At 39.0% G+C, this 19,411-nt stretch overlaps 1 protein-coding gene across 16 annotated transcripts in view; it reads left to right on the top strand.

The window, feature by feature from the left end:
- fbrsl1 (fibrosin-like 1) overlaps nt 1-19,411 on the top strand; it is a 365,636-nt gene that overhangs the window by 321,436 nt on the left and 24,789 nt on the right. For all 16 annotated transcript variants that reach the window (XM_051110778.1, XM_051110779.1, XM_051110782.1 and 13 more), the window contains one exon: nt 161-209. In XM_051110778.1, coding sequence (XP_050966735.1) covers nt 161-209 — 49 coding nt within the window. The remainder of the gene's footprint in view (nt 1-160; nt 210-19,411) is intronic.

Here is a 19,411-nt window from a genome sequence, read left to right as displayed (position 1 = left end):
TTTCTCTATTCTTTGTTTATTGGTAGACATCTTTAGGTTGGCACAACAGGTGCCCGGTATTATTGTCTTTCCCCAAAAAGGGTGAATGAGATGAGAACAGTTGTTTAAAAAGGAACTTTACTTGAACATGGTCTAATTGTGTTTCACTTCTGTTTTGCAGGCATCTGATGTAGGATCAGAGAAGCTTTTCTCGCCTACTGCACCTAAAGGTAAGAGCATGAAAATATATTGTGGGTGCTATGTAAGTGTTTCACCTGTCATTTTTCCTGCTTTGGATGTTTTACATATGATTAAGTTTGATTTTACCCCTTTCATAAACGACAAGGGTTGTCAGTTCATATTCAAGATACTTTCATAATGCATACTGCACTGTAGCAAAACTCATGCAAGTAAACTCGTTGCACATGTGTGAAAGTACAAGTACTAAATGTGACCCTTGACCACAAAACCAGCCACAAGTACCATGGGTATATTTTTAGCAATAGCCAAAAATACATTGTATGGGTGGTCAATATTATTGATTTTTCTTTTATGCCAAAAATCATTAGGATTTTAGATCATGTGGCATGAAGATGTTTTGTAAATTTCCTGCTGTAAATATATCAAAACGTTTTGTGTTGTTTTTTTGCACCCTCAGATTCCAGATTTTCAAAAAGTTGTATCTTAACAAACCATACACGAATGGAAAGCTTATTTATCGACTGATGTATAAATCTCAAATTTATAAAAATTGACCCCTATGACTGGTTTTGTGGTCCAGGGTCATAAATGTGGTAGCTGCAAGATGTGGGACGTCAGACGTTTTGGTTAGGTTTGGGTGGGGTGGGTTTACATCTCAAGACCTCAATACCAGCAAATCTCAGATGCTCTGTAATCCTTCTAACAGCCTGTTAAAATCCTATGAGGCTGTAAAATGGTGAGTTGTTGCTTATTTGCTTCCTTGTATTTTTGACCCGTTTTCAAGTGGCTGCTGGTAGAGGTTTGCTTTTAATGCGGATCTGAGCTGCTTTTTGCTGTTTCCAGTAGTAGTAAAAGTTCAACTGAGAGCAGTAGGAAGTCGGCCCTGAAGTATTTTTAGTTGGTTCACATCCAGGTTTTGTAGGGGAACTAAGTTGTGAAATGAATTCTGTTTGTTGCACAGTGCGAAAGAGCTGTCTAGTTTAATGCTGCACTTCTGATGCCCAGCATGAATCCTTTGGAGAGCCTTTGGCCCCCACTCTCTGAAAACGGCGAAAAGAGGAAGCGAGAAGAGACAAGTCAAGCTCAGAGGAAGAGTAAAACTTGTGACTAATGTCGGGGTCCAAATTAAAGTCATTTTTTTGCATGTCCGTGGATGACTTCCAGACATAACCGTTGGAAAAGAGTCTTGTGCAACAGCTGACATGTTTAAAAGTGGGTCGGAGCACATGGCTTGAGCTCTTCTGATGTCAACAGAAGAGCTTGTTGTTGTTGCTATTACAGACACCATAATCTGTGTTAGGGCTGATGGCTTCTTCCGTAAAATCCTGCTAATGTGTGTCACGCAAACATACCAGGGATCACATAGAGACGATATAGAGAAAGCAGAAAGTAGCAGGAAGTGCCAGATTAGGATTAGAAAAGTGTAAAACCAAAAGTAGGAATATGTGGATTAAGTGATTCAGAACTGCAGGGAATAGCCTACATATTATCAGACTAGCAATTTGACGCCCAGTCTGTAGAGATTATGGATCTTGCAAGGATGCATAACCTCTGAACCTATGATTTTTGACAATAGTTTCATTTCTGATGTTGATCTTTGATATCCAGTTCCAGTTCAGATTTTATAATATTCAGTAAGTTTCGCAAAAGTTCATCAGTTCAAGTTTTCATTAAAAAATGATCTAAAATGCTGTAGATGACTGGCAACTTTTTAAAAAAATTCTAGAAGTTGCATTAGTTTCATGATCACCCAAAAATGAAAATTCTGTTATTAATTACTCACCCTCATGTCGTTCCAAATCCGTTAAGACCTTTGTTAATCTTCAAAAGACAAATTAAGATATTTTTTATGAAATCTGAGAGCTTTCTGACCATGCATAGACAGCAACACAACTACCATGTTCAAGGCCCAGAAAGGTAGTAAAGACATTGTTAAAATAGTCAATGTGACATTAGTGGTTCAACCATAATCGCAGTCTTTGTCACATGTTCACGAAAGTACCACGACACATGCATGTGGTGCTGGTGACTAAAGCTTCATAATAGGGCTGTCACTAACAATTATTTTGGTTATCGAATAATCTATTGATTATTCTGAGGATTAATTGAGTAATCAGATAATTACAATTATTTTTTTCGTACTAAAAATAGACCTGAGTAAACAATAGCCTTTAAAATGACTTAAAATACATATAGCAATGAGGCAATAATAATTACTTCAAATAAAGTATCAAAAGCAAGTAATCATATGGTTTCATTGAACAAATCTGTTAAAATACATAATGTATTATAAACAATAGAGATAATGTATATTTATTTAATTGAATCTTAATAGCATTATGCTTTATTATGATTTTAAATAAGTTTAATATGTTGAATGTGCCACTTCCAGTATTTTGCCGATTACTCGACACAGGCAAAATGCAATCAAGGATTTTTTTAAATCGAATACTCGAATAGAATTGAGGAATGGTTACAGCCCTAATCATAACATTACAGTTAAACCACTGATGGACATGAAGTATTTTAACAATATCCTTACTACCTTTGTGGGCCTTGAATGTGGTAGTTGAGTTGCTGTCTATGCAGGAAAAGAAAGTTCTCGTAATTTCATCAAAAGTATCTTAATTTGTGTTCCAAAGAAGAATATAAAGGTCTTACAGGTTTGAAGGGTAAGTACTTAATGACAGAATTTTCATTTTTGGCTGAACTATCTGTTTAAGTTCAGTCTTTGTAAGTTTGTATCCAGTGGTTTCACTGTAATTCCAGTTTGGTCTCTTCTAGGTCTAACCTGGAAACCTTTGGCTGTGTATTCCAGAACTCCTTAAATCTAAGTGGTCTAGGGCGTCTGGTTAAACGTTTACCTGAAATCATAAAAATAGTAGTTGTTGAGTTTATTTTCGAATTTCCTGTGTGTTAGTGGTACAATGCCTTTGCACTTGGTTTTGCAGTTGCCGTAATCACTCTCCTGACTGTAGCTTCCAAATAGTTTGGCAAGTAATGTAAAGTATCATTACCCTTGTTCTCCTGTTGTCGTTGTTGAATTTGGGTTGTCCAGACTTTGTTCCATGGAATGCAACCATTCCTCCAGGCTGTTATTCTAGATTTTGGGGGTATAGGAGCATATGTGTCCCATTACAGTACGTCCGCCGAGACCAATCTAAAGCTCGCTCAGCTCTGATCCCCAAATTGGTCTGCCCTGGAGAACTTCTGGCAGACTGATCACTCGCTTGGCTCACGTCTTGTGTTGGAGAATTGCATTACAGGGAAATACCTCGGCATGCATGTGGTGCTGCTTACACAAATATGCATGTGTCTTTGTTTCTGTAAACAGCTTTTGTGCACACCAGTGCTTGATTTGATTGATTTCGTGGCCTCAGTCAAGTACTGTGGTGACATACAAGTTTCGTATCAACTTAACAGCTGTTTAGTTTTACTCTAATGTGTGCTTATATAATTACCGCGGGCGCTGTGCTTTTTGTAACATTTTAAGAAGCTTGCTCTCCGTCTAGCAGTGCCTGGTTTTTCTTGCTAACATTCTATCTTGTTCTAGTTATTGTTTGTTGTCTTTAGGGTAATGGTTGACACATTGTTTGTTCATTTTGTCTATCTATCATTCAGACCAATGTTTGGTTTGTCTGTCAATCATTCTATAAAGTATGAAGTATAGCTCTGTTTTACATTCGTGTAATGCAGCTACATAAGGTGATTGTTGGTTTTAGAACAGCGTGCAGCATCTGCCAGCTCCACAATAAGGTTAGAGACTCTAAGCATAGTTGGAAGGGGGGGTTGGTCTCTTTCTCTTCATTTTACCCATCAGTGAAGCGGTGACGCACCCATTTTGTGTGTGAGGTCTGTCAGGCAAACCCGGGGCATGCTGGGATAGCAAAGGAAGATTGTAGTGGAAAGCCATTTGTGAAGTGGATTTCTGGTTTGCTAATCCTGATTAATTTTGACCCGTTGTGCTCATTTTAAACAGCGTATTACTGTACGCGAGAAGCACCGCCAGCTTCGGGCCAAACTGAGAGCTTAGCGGCTTTGGAAGGCTTAACAGCAGATGGCATTTTAAGCCGGACTTAATAAATTGTTTCCATTAAACTTACCGGCCCACACATAGTGGATTAGGACTGTAGAACAAAGAAAGAAAGAGAGTGAGAAAGCAACAAAAAAAAGGGGGGTAACAGCCACCACTGCCACCGCCACAACCGCACAAGATCAAATTGATAACGCGCCTCGGTCGTACGGTTTTCGCCGTTAATCCACCGTTGCAAAAATGCATCTGCGCGCCAACCCATGAAAACAAATTGAGCCGGCTAATTTATTATGCATAATATTTACAGTCCATACCGTTATCGCAACGTATGTAATTCCGGATTAAGAGCCACGTCTGGTCGTCGCACGGTTTTTCTTGATAGCATTTGGCCGAATCATTTCCGCAGAGGATGGATGCTGCTCCCCCCGCCCTGCCTCCCCTCCGCCGCCGTCCCCAGGGAGCCGCAGGGTCGTTCTCTAAGCACTCATTATATGCTACACGGCTCAGGGTCTCCGTGTCGAATCGCTAATCAAGCACTCTGTCTGCAGGCCCACGATTCAATAGCCGTTGAGTGGCCTTTGTTCCTACCCGCTATTTGCTGCATGTCAATAAAAGTCTGCTCCCTGCTCCGCCTCAGCGGAGGAGCCCCCCTTCGCACCAGCCCTCCCCTCAGCCCTTCAGAATATAAAATGCACTCGCTTTTCTCCCCTCCTGCATGGGCGAAAAATAGAGGGAGGGAAAAATGAGTGGAGGCCAGTAAGGGTCAAGGGATCGGGGGGGGAAGCGGTGTGTTTGTATGCGGCTCTTCTCCTCTGCTGAGGTTAATGCTGATGTATTGCTAACCTTAGCGCTGCAGTGTTTGTGGCCTCTTGCCCATTAAATAATGAATAGAAGTTGACCTCTTGACCAGCTAATCAGCTTTGCAGCTGTTGGATCGTGGTAGCGCCGAGATGGTGGAGTCCCGGTCGGGGATGGACCGGACACGGGCGGCCGTATATTTCAAGATTAGCAGCTAATATTAAACCCACCAGGTTTCTGTAGCCTGGAATTTGATTTGTATTATTGTGTCCTCCTTGTCATTTCATTTTAATAAACACAGAACGCTTGTCTTTTTTAGATTGATTGTTCATGCTTGTTTTTCCTCCTCCGCCTCTTTGGTTTACATGCGTATTTTCATTTAGCCAAAGGTCTGGTCCATATTACGACATGTTCTGTTCAAGAATGGCTTGTCAGACAGGAAGAGACCCGACTGTCTGACCAATATGTAAACCATGTAAATGACTTTGCAGGAATATCATACACCCACACTCTGAGGCTTTTTGTATATATATATTCAATTTGAACGTTTTAGACCAGGGAAATTTCTCAGAGTCGGAGTGTTTCATAAATGTCGTCGGGTCCCGCTTGGCTCTGAAACAGAAGTGCAACTTCAGCTCGAATGGAAGAATGGCATTCATATCTCTTTATTATTTCCAACTTTTATTATTCCTCCCCACCGTCTCGGAACATATGACCATTTGTTGTGGTAGCTGGCTTGTGAGTGTGTGTTTTCCTTTCATTTCTGGAAAGCGAGTGTTATGAATGTTCCTCTTTATTGATAGCGCTAACCCTGTTTGTGTAGTTCTGCCTGTCAGGAAGATGAAAATAAATAGCGGGAGCGTGGAGGAGATAAAACATGTGTTTAATTATTAATTGAGCCATTACTGACAGAGATTGCCTTTTTGATAAAAGGCAGGAAGCTGCTTCGGGGGTAGAAAAAGCAATTACTAAAGCTATCTTCCTCTTCCTCTCCACCCGTCGTTTTGCTCTGCGCAAACAGAAAAACATACCGTCGACTGACCTATTCCATAAATTATTTTAATTTCCTTTCAATATTTATGAAGTTTTAAATTATGATTCTGTTGTCATGTTCTATTTATGTGAAGAGACACCGGAGCCATGCTACACCACCATGGCCGTAACTATTATCTTAACTGGCGGGAGCTGTTTTTTTAACTAGTTTCAGAAAACAATATGACATCTCAACGTGTTCGTTTCCCTTTTCATTTCGTTTCAATATGGTCGAACGACCGCACATGGTGTATTGATTTTGTTGACATCTGGCCATTTGCTGAAATGCTATATCAGTTGCTGTGCATTTAAGCTGACTGTGCATGGGGTATTGATATTATTGTAGCTTTCCTTTGCAGAGATTCTAAACCATAATTGATGAGACATAACCTTTCAAATGCCAATATAACTAACGTGGCTGAGAGCTTTGCAATAAGTGAACAGTGTCTAGAGGTTTTACTAGCATGCAAAAACATGCCTGAGTCATCTTTTACCCACAAAATTCAGAGCAAAATTGCTGCATTCATTTTTGTAATATTCAAGTACCCCATATTCATTATTTAATGCAAAAAAATAAATAAATAAATGCAAAAGTTTGGAATAATTTTAGACGTAAAAATATATATATAAAAAAAATATATGATGCAGGACAACAACTACATAAATGCAGTTATGCCCTAAAAGATATTGGTGCAAAAAAATGCCCCGTATGTGTTTTGTCTCGCATATCACAGGATATCACTTTGGCATCAAGAGCAATATGACATATGAGTGCTGATTTTGTCCCAAAGTATCACAAGCGTAAATGTGATTTTTACAGCAGTTCAGTAAATAAGTTGTTGTTGTGTTATATTTTAAACACAGTATTATGTGTTTTTGCTCAATTTTGCATATTACCTCTAAAGGCATAGCAGAATTGTTACGCGTCTCCGAGCAACATAGTGGTGTTTAGTTTCTTAATGAATACGCATTCTGAACGAATCGTGTGACTCAATGATTCAAAGGCTCATTTATAAAGAGAACCATTTACTTCATTCTTGAATGAATCAGCCATTTGAATGAATCGAATGAGTGAATGACTCATAAAGACATTTACCACCACCTGCTGGCAGAGTTAGATTCTTATTTAGAGTAGTAAAAAAAAGATAAAATAATAATAATAATAATAAAAACATTAAAGGGATAGCTCAATATAACTATATATATATATATATATACTGTTTTTGATTAAATACATTTTGTTGAGCATAAGAAACTTGTGTATATATGTACTGTTTTTTTCATCATAGTTTTATGCTTATCTTAGTATCTGTTGTACTTCCTTTAATTTATACTTATTTAGATCATTAAATCATTTAATTACAATAATGAGAATCCCCATTGAGAATAACTGGTAAAACATCCAGCTGTATAATGGTAATTAGACTTTTTAGGGAAAATGTGCTTATGATAATAACATTAGAATGTACATAAATCTTACCCCAGATCTTAATTTGACATGTTTTCACAAGATTTACAAGACCTCAGTCATTGAATAATAATGTCTGATGCTTGTGCGGAAAGCTGAGAGGCAGCCATCCATGCTTCATACAACCGTAAGGGAAGCCATTGTTCCATAGTTGGGCAGGCTTCAAGTAAGCGTCTTTCGCCTCTCAGTAAGCTTTCCCTGGGCTACCGGTCTAAGCCTGTTAAAACCATCCTTACCCTGTGCCACGGCCGCCCTGGGACCAGACGGTGATGGAACAACGCTCTTGAGATGATCTAGCAGCCCTACAGCGAGGAGAGCAGCTTGTAAAGTTGAGGTCAGGCCTTCTCAGGAGTCTGCCTGCATTTGCGCAGGGTAATTTTAGCACTCGTGGGCCAGCTAATGACCGGTTTCTTTCAAGAGTTGATTGCTGGAGCTCGTTTAACTATCCCCAGTGTGATCATTCCCGCTAGGGCTGGGATAACCATCAGTCTAGCTGCAGGGTAGCTGCATTTTTTTTAAGTGAGAGCGAGTAAGTATGTTTTTTATCAGGATAGGCAGTGAATATCAAATATGTACGCTTAGCTCTTTATCGCCTGTTTGAAGGAGATGCCAGGGTGAGATTTTTAGCATTTTGTTTCATTGTGTCCTGCGTTTGAAGTCAATGCTATTTGCAGAGGACGTTGTTATCCTCGCTCGCAAAGCCAGATGGTTGTTGCTTGTGGCCAAACATGAAGCTTGGATAATGTTCAGTCACTGGCAGAGATGAATTGCTAGACTGGATGGATATTGCAAACATGCTTGTAATGGATTCGACATTTCGGGAACCGGTTCAGAAGGATCTTATAAAGACCGGAATTCTGTGGCCGAACACAGGAAGGAGGTTAAATGAACAGAATTCCATGACCGGGAACAATATGAAAACTCTTCCATGCTCGTTGGAGTTCAAACGACTTATATGCACTTTAACGTGGTTGCGGTATGACATGCTACGAAGTATTATTCACATTTTTTTGCAATTTATCAATGCTATACGTATTCTGTGCTCAAGATGTGTCACACCAAGTACAAACACATGCTTCTGTGCATTGAAGTAACTTATTCCATCTGCATTCATCACGCTGAAGTCTTGCAGCTCAGAGACGGTTTGTGAGGTTAAGCTAATTAGCCCTGAAATCAGCACATGGTAGAAAACCGCGGAGGGACGCACTTCAGCGAGAGACGTTGCGCAGAGATCTCGTATTTTATGTTCAGACGGTCATTAATCGTTTCGAGCCTCGCTAAGGCGCAAATGCGGCTCCGCGTGAGGCTCTCTGAGCTGAAAAGAGAAGGAAAGAAAAATTGTATAAATCCCAGTCTGTGTGGTCTTCTATTAATCAAACAGGCATCTGTTCCCCTTTGCGCCGAGCACAGGATAGGCCTCTTAACAGCCTTCCTCTCCAGTGGCCCCATTCAGACCCAGAGTGGCTGTTATTTTAGCACCGTGCTGGAGAGCGGCGAAAGAGTGGGACGCTGAACCCCGCTGATGTGTTGCCTCGCTTGGGAGAGACCGGATAAGAGGGTCCCAGGAGTGGATCTCGACTATGAAGAGCCATTTAGAGGTAGACCTAGATGCCTCTCCTAGGTGTGAGGGGGGCATGGAGGGCCACGATGCCAATAGATGTGCGAAACGATGAGCAGGTACAGAACAACTCCTGCTTTTGTGCGATACAACTGTTGGAGTTCATGTGAGTTTTGTAATGTTATCTTAAAGGTGTAGTTAAAATTCTAAACCACATTGCATCATATTTTCATTTTTCCTGCATTATTTACATATCATTTGAATTCAGAGTAGTGTCTCCCCCATTGTATGTACACTTTTCTGAGAAATTAACCCAAATTATAGTTTTTTATAGTTGTAAACACATGACCTTAAATATATAAGGCATTTGTACCAGAGTTTGAATTAAACTGACAGTAGGAATTTCCATTGGAGTTTGAATTGGACTGACAAAAAGATGTAAATAAATATTAATAAACATTAATACTTACAGCCGATGTCAAAAGTTTACATACACCTTGCAGAATCTGCAAAATGTCAGTTTTACCAAAATAAGAGGAATCATATAAAATGCATGTTTTTTTTTTTTTAGTACTGACCTGATTAAGATATTTCACATAAAAGACGTTTACATGTAGTCCACAAGAGAAAATAATAGTTGAATTTATGAAAATGACCCCGTGCAAAAGTTTACATACACTTGATTCTTAATACCGTGTTGAAAAATCAAGAAAAATCACGTCTTCATTCTGTTCAAAAGTTTTCACCCCTGGCTCTTAATAGCTTTGTGTTTCCTTCTGGAGCATCAGTGAGCGTTTGAACCTTCTGTAATAGTTGAATATAAGTCCCTCAGTTGTCCTCAGTGTGAAAAGACGGATCTCAAAATCATACAGTCATTGTTGGAAAGGGTTCAAATACACAAAAATGCTGAAAAACCAAAAGAATTTGTGAGACCTGAAGGATTTTTCTGAAGAACAGCACTTTAACAAGGGACTCGTGAACAACTATCACTAAACAAAAAAACATCTGTGGATCATTCAGGTAACCACATGATATTAAGAATCGAGCATATGTAAACCTTTGAACTGGGCAATTTTTTTTTTTTTTTTTTTTTTTATAAATTCAACTTTTATTTTGTCTTGTGGACTATATGTAAACGACTTTTATGTGAAATACCTTATTCGTGTCAGTGCTGAATAAAAAATAACATGCATTTTGTATGATCCCTCCTATTTAGGTAAAATAATTAACATTTTGCAGATTCTGCAAGGTGTATGTAAACTTTTGACCTCAACTGTAACACATAAATCTTTAAAATATTACATTTTTTTTTTTTTTTTTTTTTTTTTACTTCAATGCAGGAATTTGATACCATTTTTACATAAACTCCATGTTATTTAAACATGCATGTTCTTTGTTGGATTGCACACCCTAAACTTTATTTTTTCCACATAAATCCAAGATGCATTTGAAATACATTCAGCTCAGGTGTGAACTCCTGTAGGTTTGAAGAGGGTGTTGGATTATGGGTTTGGATGTCTTCTCTTGACATATGATTGCAAGTAAATTGAAAGCATGACACAGAGCTGAACATCTACATGGACAGCTGAGGTGTTTTATTATCTACCCGAGGCTATGGATTTTCTTTTACTAACAGCTTGAATTTGAACCAGGAGCAGCGAGAACATTAGTATGGCCCAGAGGTTCTTCAGCAAGAATGAACCACCTGGGTCTCCCTTTCAAACCAGCTTTAAAATGCTCCTCTTCTGGGAGGCTTTTAGCTGGCCTATTTGCACTTAAACACTTCTGTAGGAAACCTAGATGGACCTCTACTTAAAAGGTTGCATTTAGTATAGTCATGGACAGCAGTCTTATTATGTGCTTTGTGTGCCCCATGAATGCAAGAAGCTGGATGCATGCATTTGGTTTCATGTGTAAACCTTATAAGTGTTCTGTTTTGTTTGGTTATTATAAATAATATATATATATATATATATATATATATATATACATATATATATATATATATATATATATATATATATATATATATACATATATATATTCCATTACAAGTCTGTCTGAAGAAGCATGTTTTGTGTCTGATCCGTTCACTATACACTATAACCATAATAAGGCAGTATGTTTCTTTGTGTGTGTGTGCGAAAGAGCTGTAACAGGAAATTAGAGGAGACATGCATGTTTGAGCGGGTCCCCCTGAGCAGTGCTGGAGGTCAGGACAGAGGGCCTGTCTCCATTAGTTTTACTGGCACACCTCCAAAACCTTTCTTGCCCCTTCAGACTGCCTTTATTACTTCCCTCCCCACTGTACTGCGTAAACTCTATACAGATGGGTTAAAGTCTGGGCTTATACAGGCTCATACTTTTCTGAATGTGTGTGTTATCGCATAAACATCCAAAAAATATGTATTAACAGCTGTGACAGATTTTCAGATTCAGAAACAATGACGTGCAAGTCTTTTTGCTGATTTGTTAAAAGAACTAGCTCAAAAGAGTAATTCATTTGCGAATCAGACTATACTGCTCGTGCTTTATGTATTTTTACATACATTATCCATTGTCCTCTGCAAGATGTTTGACCCAAAACATTGTCATATTCATTTTACCTCCATTTTTCTGTCTGCTGTTAAGCTTTGAAAAACTCTGACAGTCATTGTATACCTCTCCCCCATTGTTTAGTCCTGTTCTTGCATGATTGAAGGCGCCTAAAAGTAGTGTGTGTTTGCTAACCTGATATTTCCCTGCAACCTTATCCCATGTCTTTATCCCAGTGTCAAACCCACCTGAGGAGTCCCATCTGAGTTGAACAAGAGGGTCTCAGAGCTGTAATTTAGCCCCTGTCAACATGAAAGGACACGCTTGGCTATTGTAAACACTCGGATGTCGCCTCTTAAAACAGTTTCGTACAGAAGTGATGCATTTCAGAAAGGGACCCTAGACCTCCTTCCTCCAAAATAACGGTGTTTCAGGGTCATTTCTTTGGGTCTGTTAAATACAGAAGCTTTTTGGCAGATGCTAGTCCCCAGCCTACCTGAAAAATAAGCCTTGAAGGATAGAGATTGAATGATAAGATTGTGAAGCGACAATGAATGTTTTGTTTGGGGTCATTTCCCCCTTCAGGAAAATGAAAAGAGTTGTTCCAGTGCCGCTTTTGGCGGTGGCGGAAATGTTGTACAATGTTTCCACCTGTGATGCAATCTCAATTTCATCCAGTGTGGCTTTCAGGCATAACATTTTTTGAAGGCGTTCATAGAAACAACAGAATAAAGCATGCACTGTATGGTTATTAATGGGACGTAATGCTCTTCAAGCATCTGTGAAGCCGTTCGATGGAAAAGAGCATTGCTTTTGTGCAGAAACATCTCAGGAATGGAGGTAAACAGTCCATATAATGAGGTTTTTTAAAAAAATTCTTTGATCTTTTATCAAATTGTTGGTCTGACTGTTATTTGACCCGTGTCCGTGTCATGTTCTTTCTTTAATACGTTTTTTTCTATAAAGTCACACTATGAAAGATACAATCAGCTCTGCTTAAAGCCGATTATCCAGTTTAATTTGGCGTGAAGATGTCGAGATACTCTTCGCCTTGAGATGGCTGAATTATTTCATAATAAAGTCACAAGGCGAGTCATTAGGAAGAAAAAAAATCATAAGACATTTGAAAAACATGCATGCAGTTGTCCACATGTGCACTTTCTTGTGAGTCATGCGTGCAGGCGTGTACGCTTTGCTTGGATTGCACTGGCTTTCCATCTAATGCTCATTTTTTACTGGAAGTGAAAAAGCACTTGAGGGAACGTTATCCGAATGAAAATATTGACAGTGTGCCTTTACACCACCTTCCACTATGCCCGCAACGTCAAAACAATAAGTCAGGTGTGACGGGTAGAAGAAGGCCTGTCAAGCTGCGATTGTTCCTGCGAGTTCACCGTGGTAGGAAAGCCAGTTCCAGGTACATAAGGAGAGGGGCAAGAAAGCACAAGAGCTCTTTCAGCCCCATGTTATGCTACTTGGGCCGTTGAATGATTCCCATTCATCCGTTTCCTCTTCCACTGAAAAGTAATCAGTTACTCGCTGAAAGATGATATTATGTGCGCCTAATGTCATGCAGGTCTGAAGCAGGTTCATGCCTGATAGCATTGTTAGAGAACACCTTTATTTGTGCTCTCCCATGGCAAAATGCTCGCTCCCCCAAATGGCTTTCGCCCATGTTGTTTGGCCTGTTTTTTTCCTTTTCATTCGCTTTTCTCCTCCTGTTTCGCCTCCTGCTTTTCTCTGTGGCCTGTAAATCAGGAGAAAAGCAGCTGGCAGTGCTAATAGAGGATGCTCTCCTGCAGGGTAACAAAGAGGTATTGTTGGGTTTGTAAGGGCATTATGCAGCTAAATAAAGCTGACATGCTGAGGTGGAATTATTGCCCATGCTGAGCCTGGCGCTGCCCCGTGAAGCGAGGCTGAGAGTCGGCTGGAAAGAAACCAGAGCCGGAGAACCTGAGAGAGAATGGTTTGCCATTCCAGAATCTTCTATAATCACGGTTGTTCTTCTAGTCATCAGTTTTTGAATGGAGTGGCACATGGATATATACCATGTTACTGAATAGGGATACACAAAACATGGACTGACTTGTTCAGATGAAACCTGACTGTGTGGCCATTTATGGGTGGTTCTCATATTTTGGCTTTTACTCTAAATGTCAAAGGCCGAGGAATCGAGATTTGTCTGTTGTATTGGCCTGTATACGACTGAGTCTCCGCTGATTCCAACACCCTGCTGAGCTGTAAGACGAATCTTTATTAGAGCAGACAGCCATTGTCTGCAGTCATCTAGATAATTGCAGCGCTGGGTCCTCTTCTCTAATCAATCCAGACAGCTGCCGCCGTGCCTGCCGCGTTTGCCAACCGTGCAGCTCAAGCTAATTAATGAAATGATGAGCCGTTTGGGCACAACGTGGTACCACACAAACAATCTGGGACGCTTGGAAATGCCCAGCCCACATCAGAGGCACAGATAGATTAGTGAAGGGCTTGTATTTTTATCGCTGTCTTAAAACCAAATGTTTCAGAAGTAGTGCATACTGTTAAAGAAACAAAACTTTTTCATCCAGATTTAAAAGTTCTGGTGTTATTTGCTCACATTATTTGCTTCACATTCACGCTCTTAATGCATGGTTTTTCCTTCTGGAGCATCAGTGAGCGTTTTTTTTTTTTTTAACCGTGACTGTATGATTTTGAGATCCATCTTTTCCACTGAGGGACTCATATGAAACTATTACAGGAGGTTTAAATGCTTACTGATGCTCCAGAAGGAAAAACCATGCATTAAGAGTCGGCGGGTGAAAACTTTTGAACAGAATGGAAATGAGTACATTTTTCGTATTTTGCCTAAATATCATATATTTTTTTTATTTAGTACTGACCTTCAGAGGCTAAAGAAGATGGTTACATGTTTCCCAAAAGACAAAATAAGGAAAATTTACTCTGATCGTCAAATTCCAAAAGTTTTCACCCCCTCCTCTTTTTGATACACATTTTGTATTCATACAGGTTTAGAACAACATGAGGTTAAATGATGAGAGAATTTTCTGTTTCTTTAACAATAAATAGTCTAGAATAGTGTCTTTGAACGTAATGAAGCTGTTTTTCATAACTGTGAAAGTCGGGACAAATAAGAAGTTGTTAATCTGACATTATGTCTGTTACTCAAGTCACTGCGCCTAATTTTTAGCTAATAACCTTAAACGCATTTTCCCCCCTAGTCTTCATTCTGTCCGTCAGTAATCACGCATGGCATGAAACAGGATGGCATATGCCGTCTGAGCCATATGGGCACAGTGTGAGTCTGTTCCCAGCATGGGGAAGCAGTGGTTCATGGAGGGCACGGAAAGCTTCCAGATCTCTGAAATGAACAGTAGGCGCTCACAGATTTTCTGTGTGGGCTTCACCAGCCAACATGTTGCAGCTTAACACCCGGAGTGCTCTGGTGCCACCTTGCCCTGTCCCGAACAGAGATGGAAATAGAGGATCAATGTCTTCGCACCAGCTGTCATTGGCCCTTAAATTGTCTTGAAACGCACAGGCTGTTTTTGCATGTCTGTGTTCTCAGTAGGGATGGGTTTAGAAAAGCTTAAACTTAACTTCTCCTAGAGAAATACTGTATGTGTGTGTATCTGAGGGTAGCTTATACAATAGCTGTTATCTCTTATACATTTAGACATTTTAATATCTGTTTTCACTTAATATTTTCAATTTAAAAATCTAGGAAAAATATATAAATGCTATACACACACTACTGATCAAATTTTTGGATTTTTGTTTTTTATGCTCACCAAGGCTGCATTTATTTGATCAGAAATACAGTACAAACCATTATATTGTGAAATATTATTACGATTAAACAGAGCTGTTTTGTATTTTAATATATTTCAAAATGTAATTTATTCCTGTGATGGCAAAGCTGAATTTCTCAGCAGCCATTACTCCAGTTTTCATTGTCATATGATGAATCAGAAATATGCTGATTTGGTGTTCAGTTATTACTGACACTCACTTAAAAGTAATGGTACTTATCAATATTGAAAAAACATTTTACTGCTTAATATTTTCTGTGTAAATCATGATTTTTGGAATTCTTTGATCATTAGAACATAAAAGAACATAATTTAGTTGAAATAGAAAAGGTTTGTAACATTCTAAAAGTTTCTTGATATTTAAATTCTTTATATTTAAAATGGATATTTCTTTTTTTAATAAACAAAATGCATTGTTAAATTAAGCAACAAAATCTTATAATGGACAGTAGAAATCATGCCCATAAAATATTGTCTCAAAGGAAAAAAACTAATATTGTTAATACCAATATGGTCATTCAAGTCTCTAGATGCTGTTTTTCAAATTAATTTATCATATTTTGACAGCTGTGAGACAGTATTCAGGTTTATCAACTTATCTGAAGCCAAAGCCTCTTTCATCAGCTAGAAGAACCCACCCAGTTGTGATTTAGATGTTTTGGCATTCTCTGTTCATTGTTGGCACAATGAAATGCAGATCCCAGTGGATTTGACTGGTAAAAAGGAGCGAATTTCCTGTCTGGATGCCGCTAATCTGTGAAAAGATGACAGCTCTCCATGCAGCACCTGCTCGGCAGATAAATTCCTGTGTCTTATTCTGTTTGTTGACTTCATCAGCTGGAGGCAGCTTTTAGTTTGTTACTTGAGGTTTTATTTCTGTTTTTGTGCATGAGTATTAATGTTTATTTTTTGGCACGCAGTGGCGATGGAGAGATAGACCACAGGGTTTGCGAGGGAAATGAACTCACGATGTGTAGCGTTAGGCTTGAGTTCTCTCGGCTGAAGGCGGCGTGGTGTGTGAGTATTTGCAATAAGCATCAATGGCTCCTGGTCATTTGAGAGAATTTGCATCCCCTGCTGCCTTATCTTAAGACCCCGTTTGCATATGAGCTGTTTTTATTACATATAAAACAGAGACAGACTAAGACGTAAATCCATAATCTCCCATTTGCATGTGCAACAGGAGACGGTTGAAAATATTGTTGGAGGGGGATGCGATGGTGGGGCGGGCTTAATAGTCTGGAAATAGACGCAGCTGCGTCGCGATTCGTAGTGTGCGACATTAGGATTAGCGTATCTCAAGCGGTATGTCGAAAATAGTGTGTTGATGATGATGTCTTGATGATTTGTATTTTAGAAGTATGCATGCGTGAATGCTTTATGCACTGATATTAACCACAACCACATCTATCTATATCAAATTTCAAACAAGGCTTTGTCAGGCCAAGAGTTTGTCTTGACAAACTTACTTTTCTGGTTAAATATTAGGGAAAACACCTGTAGAAATTTCCTTCAAAACAGTACATTGGGCCATATTTTTAGAGCATTTGGAGTTTTTTAAAATGCCCTTTCAAATTAGAATTGAGTCCTGTTTTTTGTTATTCAAACTGAATTCAAATCCCGGAATTTATTTGAAATTTTACATGAGTTTCCCATTACCAGTAAAATATATATTTACTTAAAGGGATAGTTCAGTTAAAAATTAACTTAAAATTCTGTCATTATTTACTCACCTACATGTCGTTCCAAACCCTTAAGACATTTGTTCATCTTCAGAACACAAGATATTTTTGATTAAATCCAAGAGTTTTTGGTCAAAGACTGACACAGAAGAGACAAAATTGTTAAATGAAGTCTTTTTTTTTTTTTCTTTGAGCACAAAAATATTCTTGCAGCTTCATAAAGTTAAAGGACCACTTCCAGAACAAAAATTTACAGAATGTACTCACCCCCTTGTCATCCAAGATGTTCCATGTCTTTCTTTCTTCAGTCATAAAGAAAATGTATTTTTTGAGGAAAACATTTCAGGATTTTTCTCCATATAATGAACTGATATGGTGCTCTTTGTTTGAACTTACAAAATGCAGTTTAAATGCGGCTTCAAACGATCCCAAATGCGGTTGTAAAGGATCCCAGCTGAGGAAGTAGGGTCTTATCTAGTGAAACAGTTGGTTATTTTCATAAAAAAATAATACGATTTATATACTTTTTAATCTCAAACGCTCATCTTGTCTTACTCTCCCTGAACTCAGTTTTTTTCCGGTTCATGACAGTTAGGGTATGACGAAAAACTTCCATCTCATGTTCTCCCTCAACTTCAAAATCTCCCTATATCGCTGTTTTACCTTTTTTGTTAAGGCTGTTTGATCATCTTTGCACGTTCACTTTGCATAGATTGGGTCGGTACTTCTGCAGCAATGTAGGATGATTTTGAAATGATTTTTGAAGTTGAGGGAGAAAATACGGTCTGAGTTTGTCGACATGTCCTAACTGTCTTGAGTCAGAATACACAGAGTTCAGGCAGAGCAAGACAAGATGAGCATTTGAGATTAAAAAGTATTTAAATTGTATTATTTTTATGAACATAACCAATCGTTTCACTAGATAAGACCCTTCTTCCTAGGCTGGGGTCGTTTGAACTTTTTAAACTGCATTTTGGAAGTTTGAACTCAGGGCACCATAGCAGTCCATTAACATTTTTCTCCATATAATGGACTGCTATGGTGCCCCGAGTTCGAACTTCCAAAATGTTATCAAACATCTTGGATAAGAAGGGGGTGAGTACATTATCTGTAAATCTTTGTTCTGGAAGTGGACGTCTCCTTTAAAGTTAACCAACTGATGTCACATGGACTATTTAAATGATGTCCTTACTACCTTTGTGGGCCTTGAACGTGATAGTTGCTTTGCTGTCAATGCAGGGTCAAAAAGCTCTAGGATTTCATCAAAAATATTTAAATTTGCGTTCTGGAAGTTTCATTTTTGGGTGAACTTATCTCTTTAGGATACAGGCATGGACAACATTTAAAATGAAGCTTTTACTCATTTTGTGTGCCTGCATATCATGTGCTGATGATTTTGTTTCTTTTAGTTCATTTCCTTGCTATTAGCTACACAGGTGTTGAGCATAAAAAGATTAGAAAAGTCACTTATAATACGAAACACTTTTGCAGAACCCTGAATAGAATTTTTTCTAGAAGCTACAGCCATCTGTCTACACTTTCTTCATGTCGGTCTCATGTGTGTGTGTAATGGCTATAGTACGGCAGCTCTCCAGATGTTCCAAGACGGCTGTCTGAGCCTGAAATGAGGTCAGAGGTCAAGGATATCTTAGTAGGACAGCTGTGAGGCGATGCTGGGGTCACCCTGCCTCTGCTAGAACCATCCGTCACGAGCACGCACACCCCTACCGACACCGGCGGTGGTTCCTACCGCAGTAGGCACGTGTTGAGGCCAGAGTCCCTCGAGGGATTGTACCATGAGAGAAGCAGCAGGGGGAGAGGATAGATCAATAGTCTGCTGAAGTGTCATCTGGTGAACAGGGATGCCAACACGTCCCAAGGGAGTGTCACTCCCTCCTCAGAATGTGACCTTCGACCTCTACAAATCTGTGGGTGTTCCTGAGGGCACTCTTGTCTGTGTGTCTAATAGCTCTGCTGTGATTTCACTCAGTCTTAAGGGTCTCTTTTGTTGCCTGGTTTGTTACAGAACGCTGTTGGAAGCTTGAGAGCACTGTAAGGCATAAAATGGCATGGTGAGAATTGTAGTCCTAACGCTATTTCTTCTTCTTCTTTATTTGATTTATAGTAATTATTATTTTCAGACACTATTTGATTGTTTATTTATTCATTCATTCAATTATTCATTCATTGATGGTATAAATTATTAATTTTTTGAGAGAAATACACTACCAGTCAAAAGTTTTTGAACAGTAAGACTAGCAAACTATTTTTGGTATTTAAAATAACTGCTTTCTATGTGAATATATATTAAAATGT

Source organism: Labeo rohita, chromosome 5, assembly GCF_022985175.1.
Source record: "Labeo rohita strain BAU-BD-2019 chromosome 5, IGBB_LRoh.1.0, whole genome shotgun sequence".
Classification (NCBI taxonomy): domain Eukaryota; kingdom Metazoa; phylum Chordata; class Actinopteri; order Cypriniformes; family Cyprinidae; genus Labeo; species Labeo rohita.
Note: the sequence above shows the minus strand (reverse complement) of the source record. Positions and strands in the feature narration are given on the sequence as shown.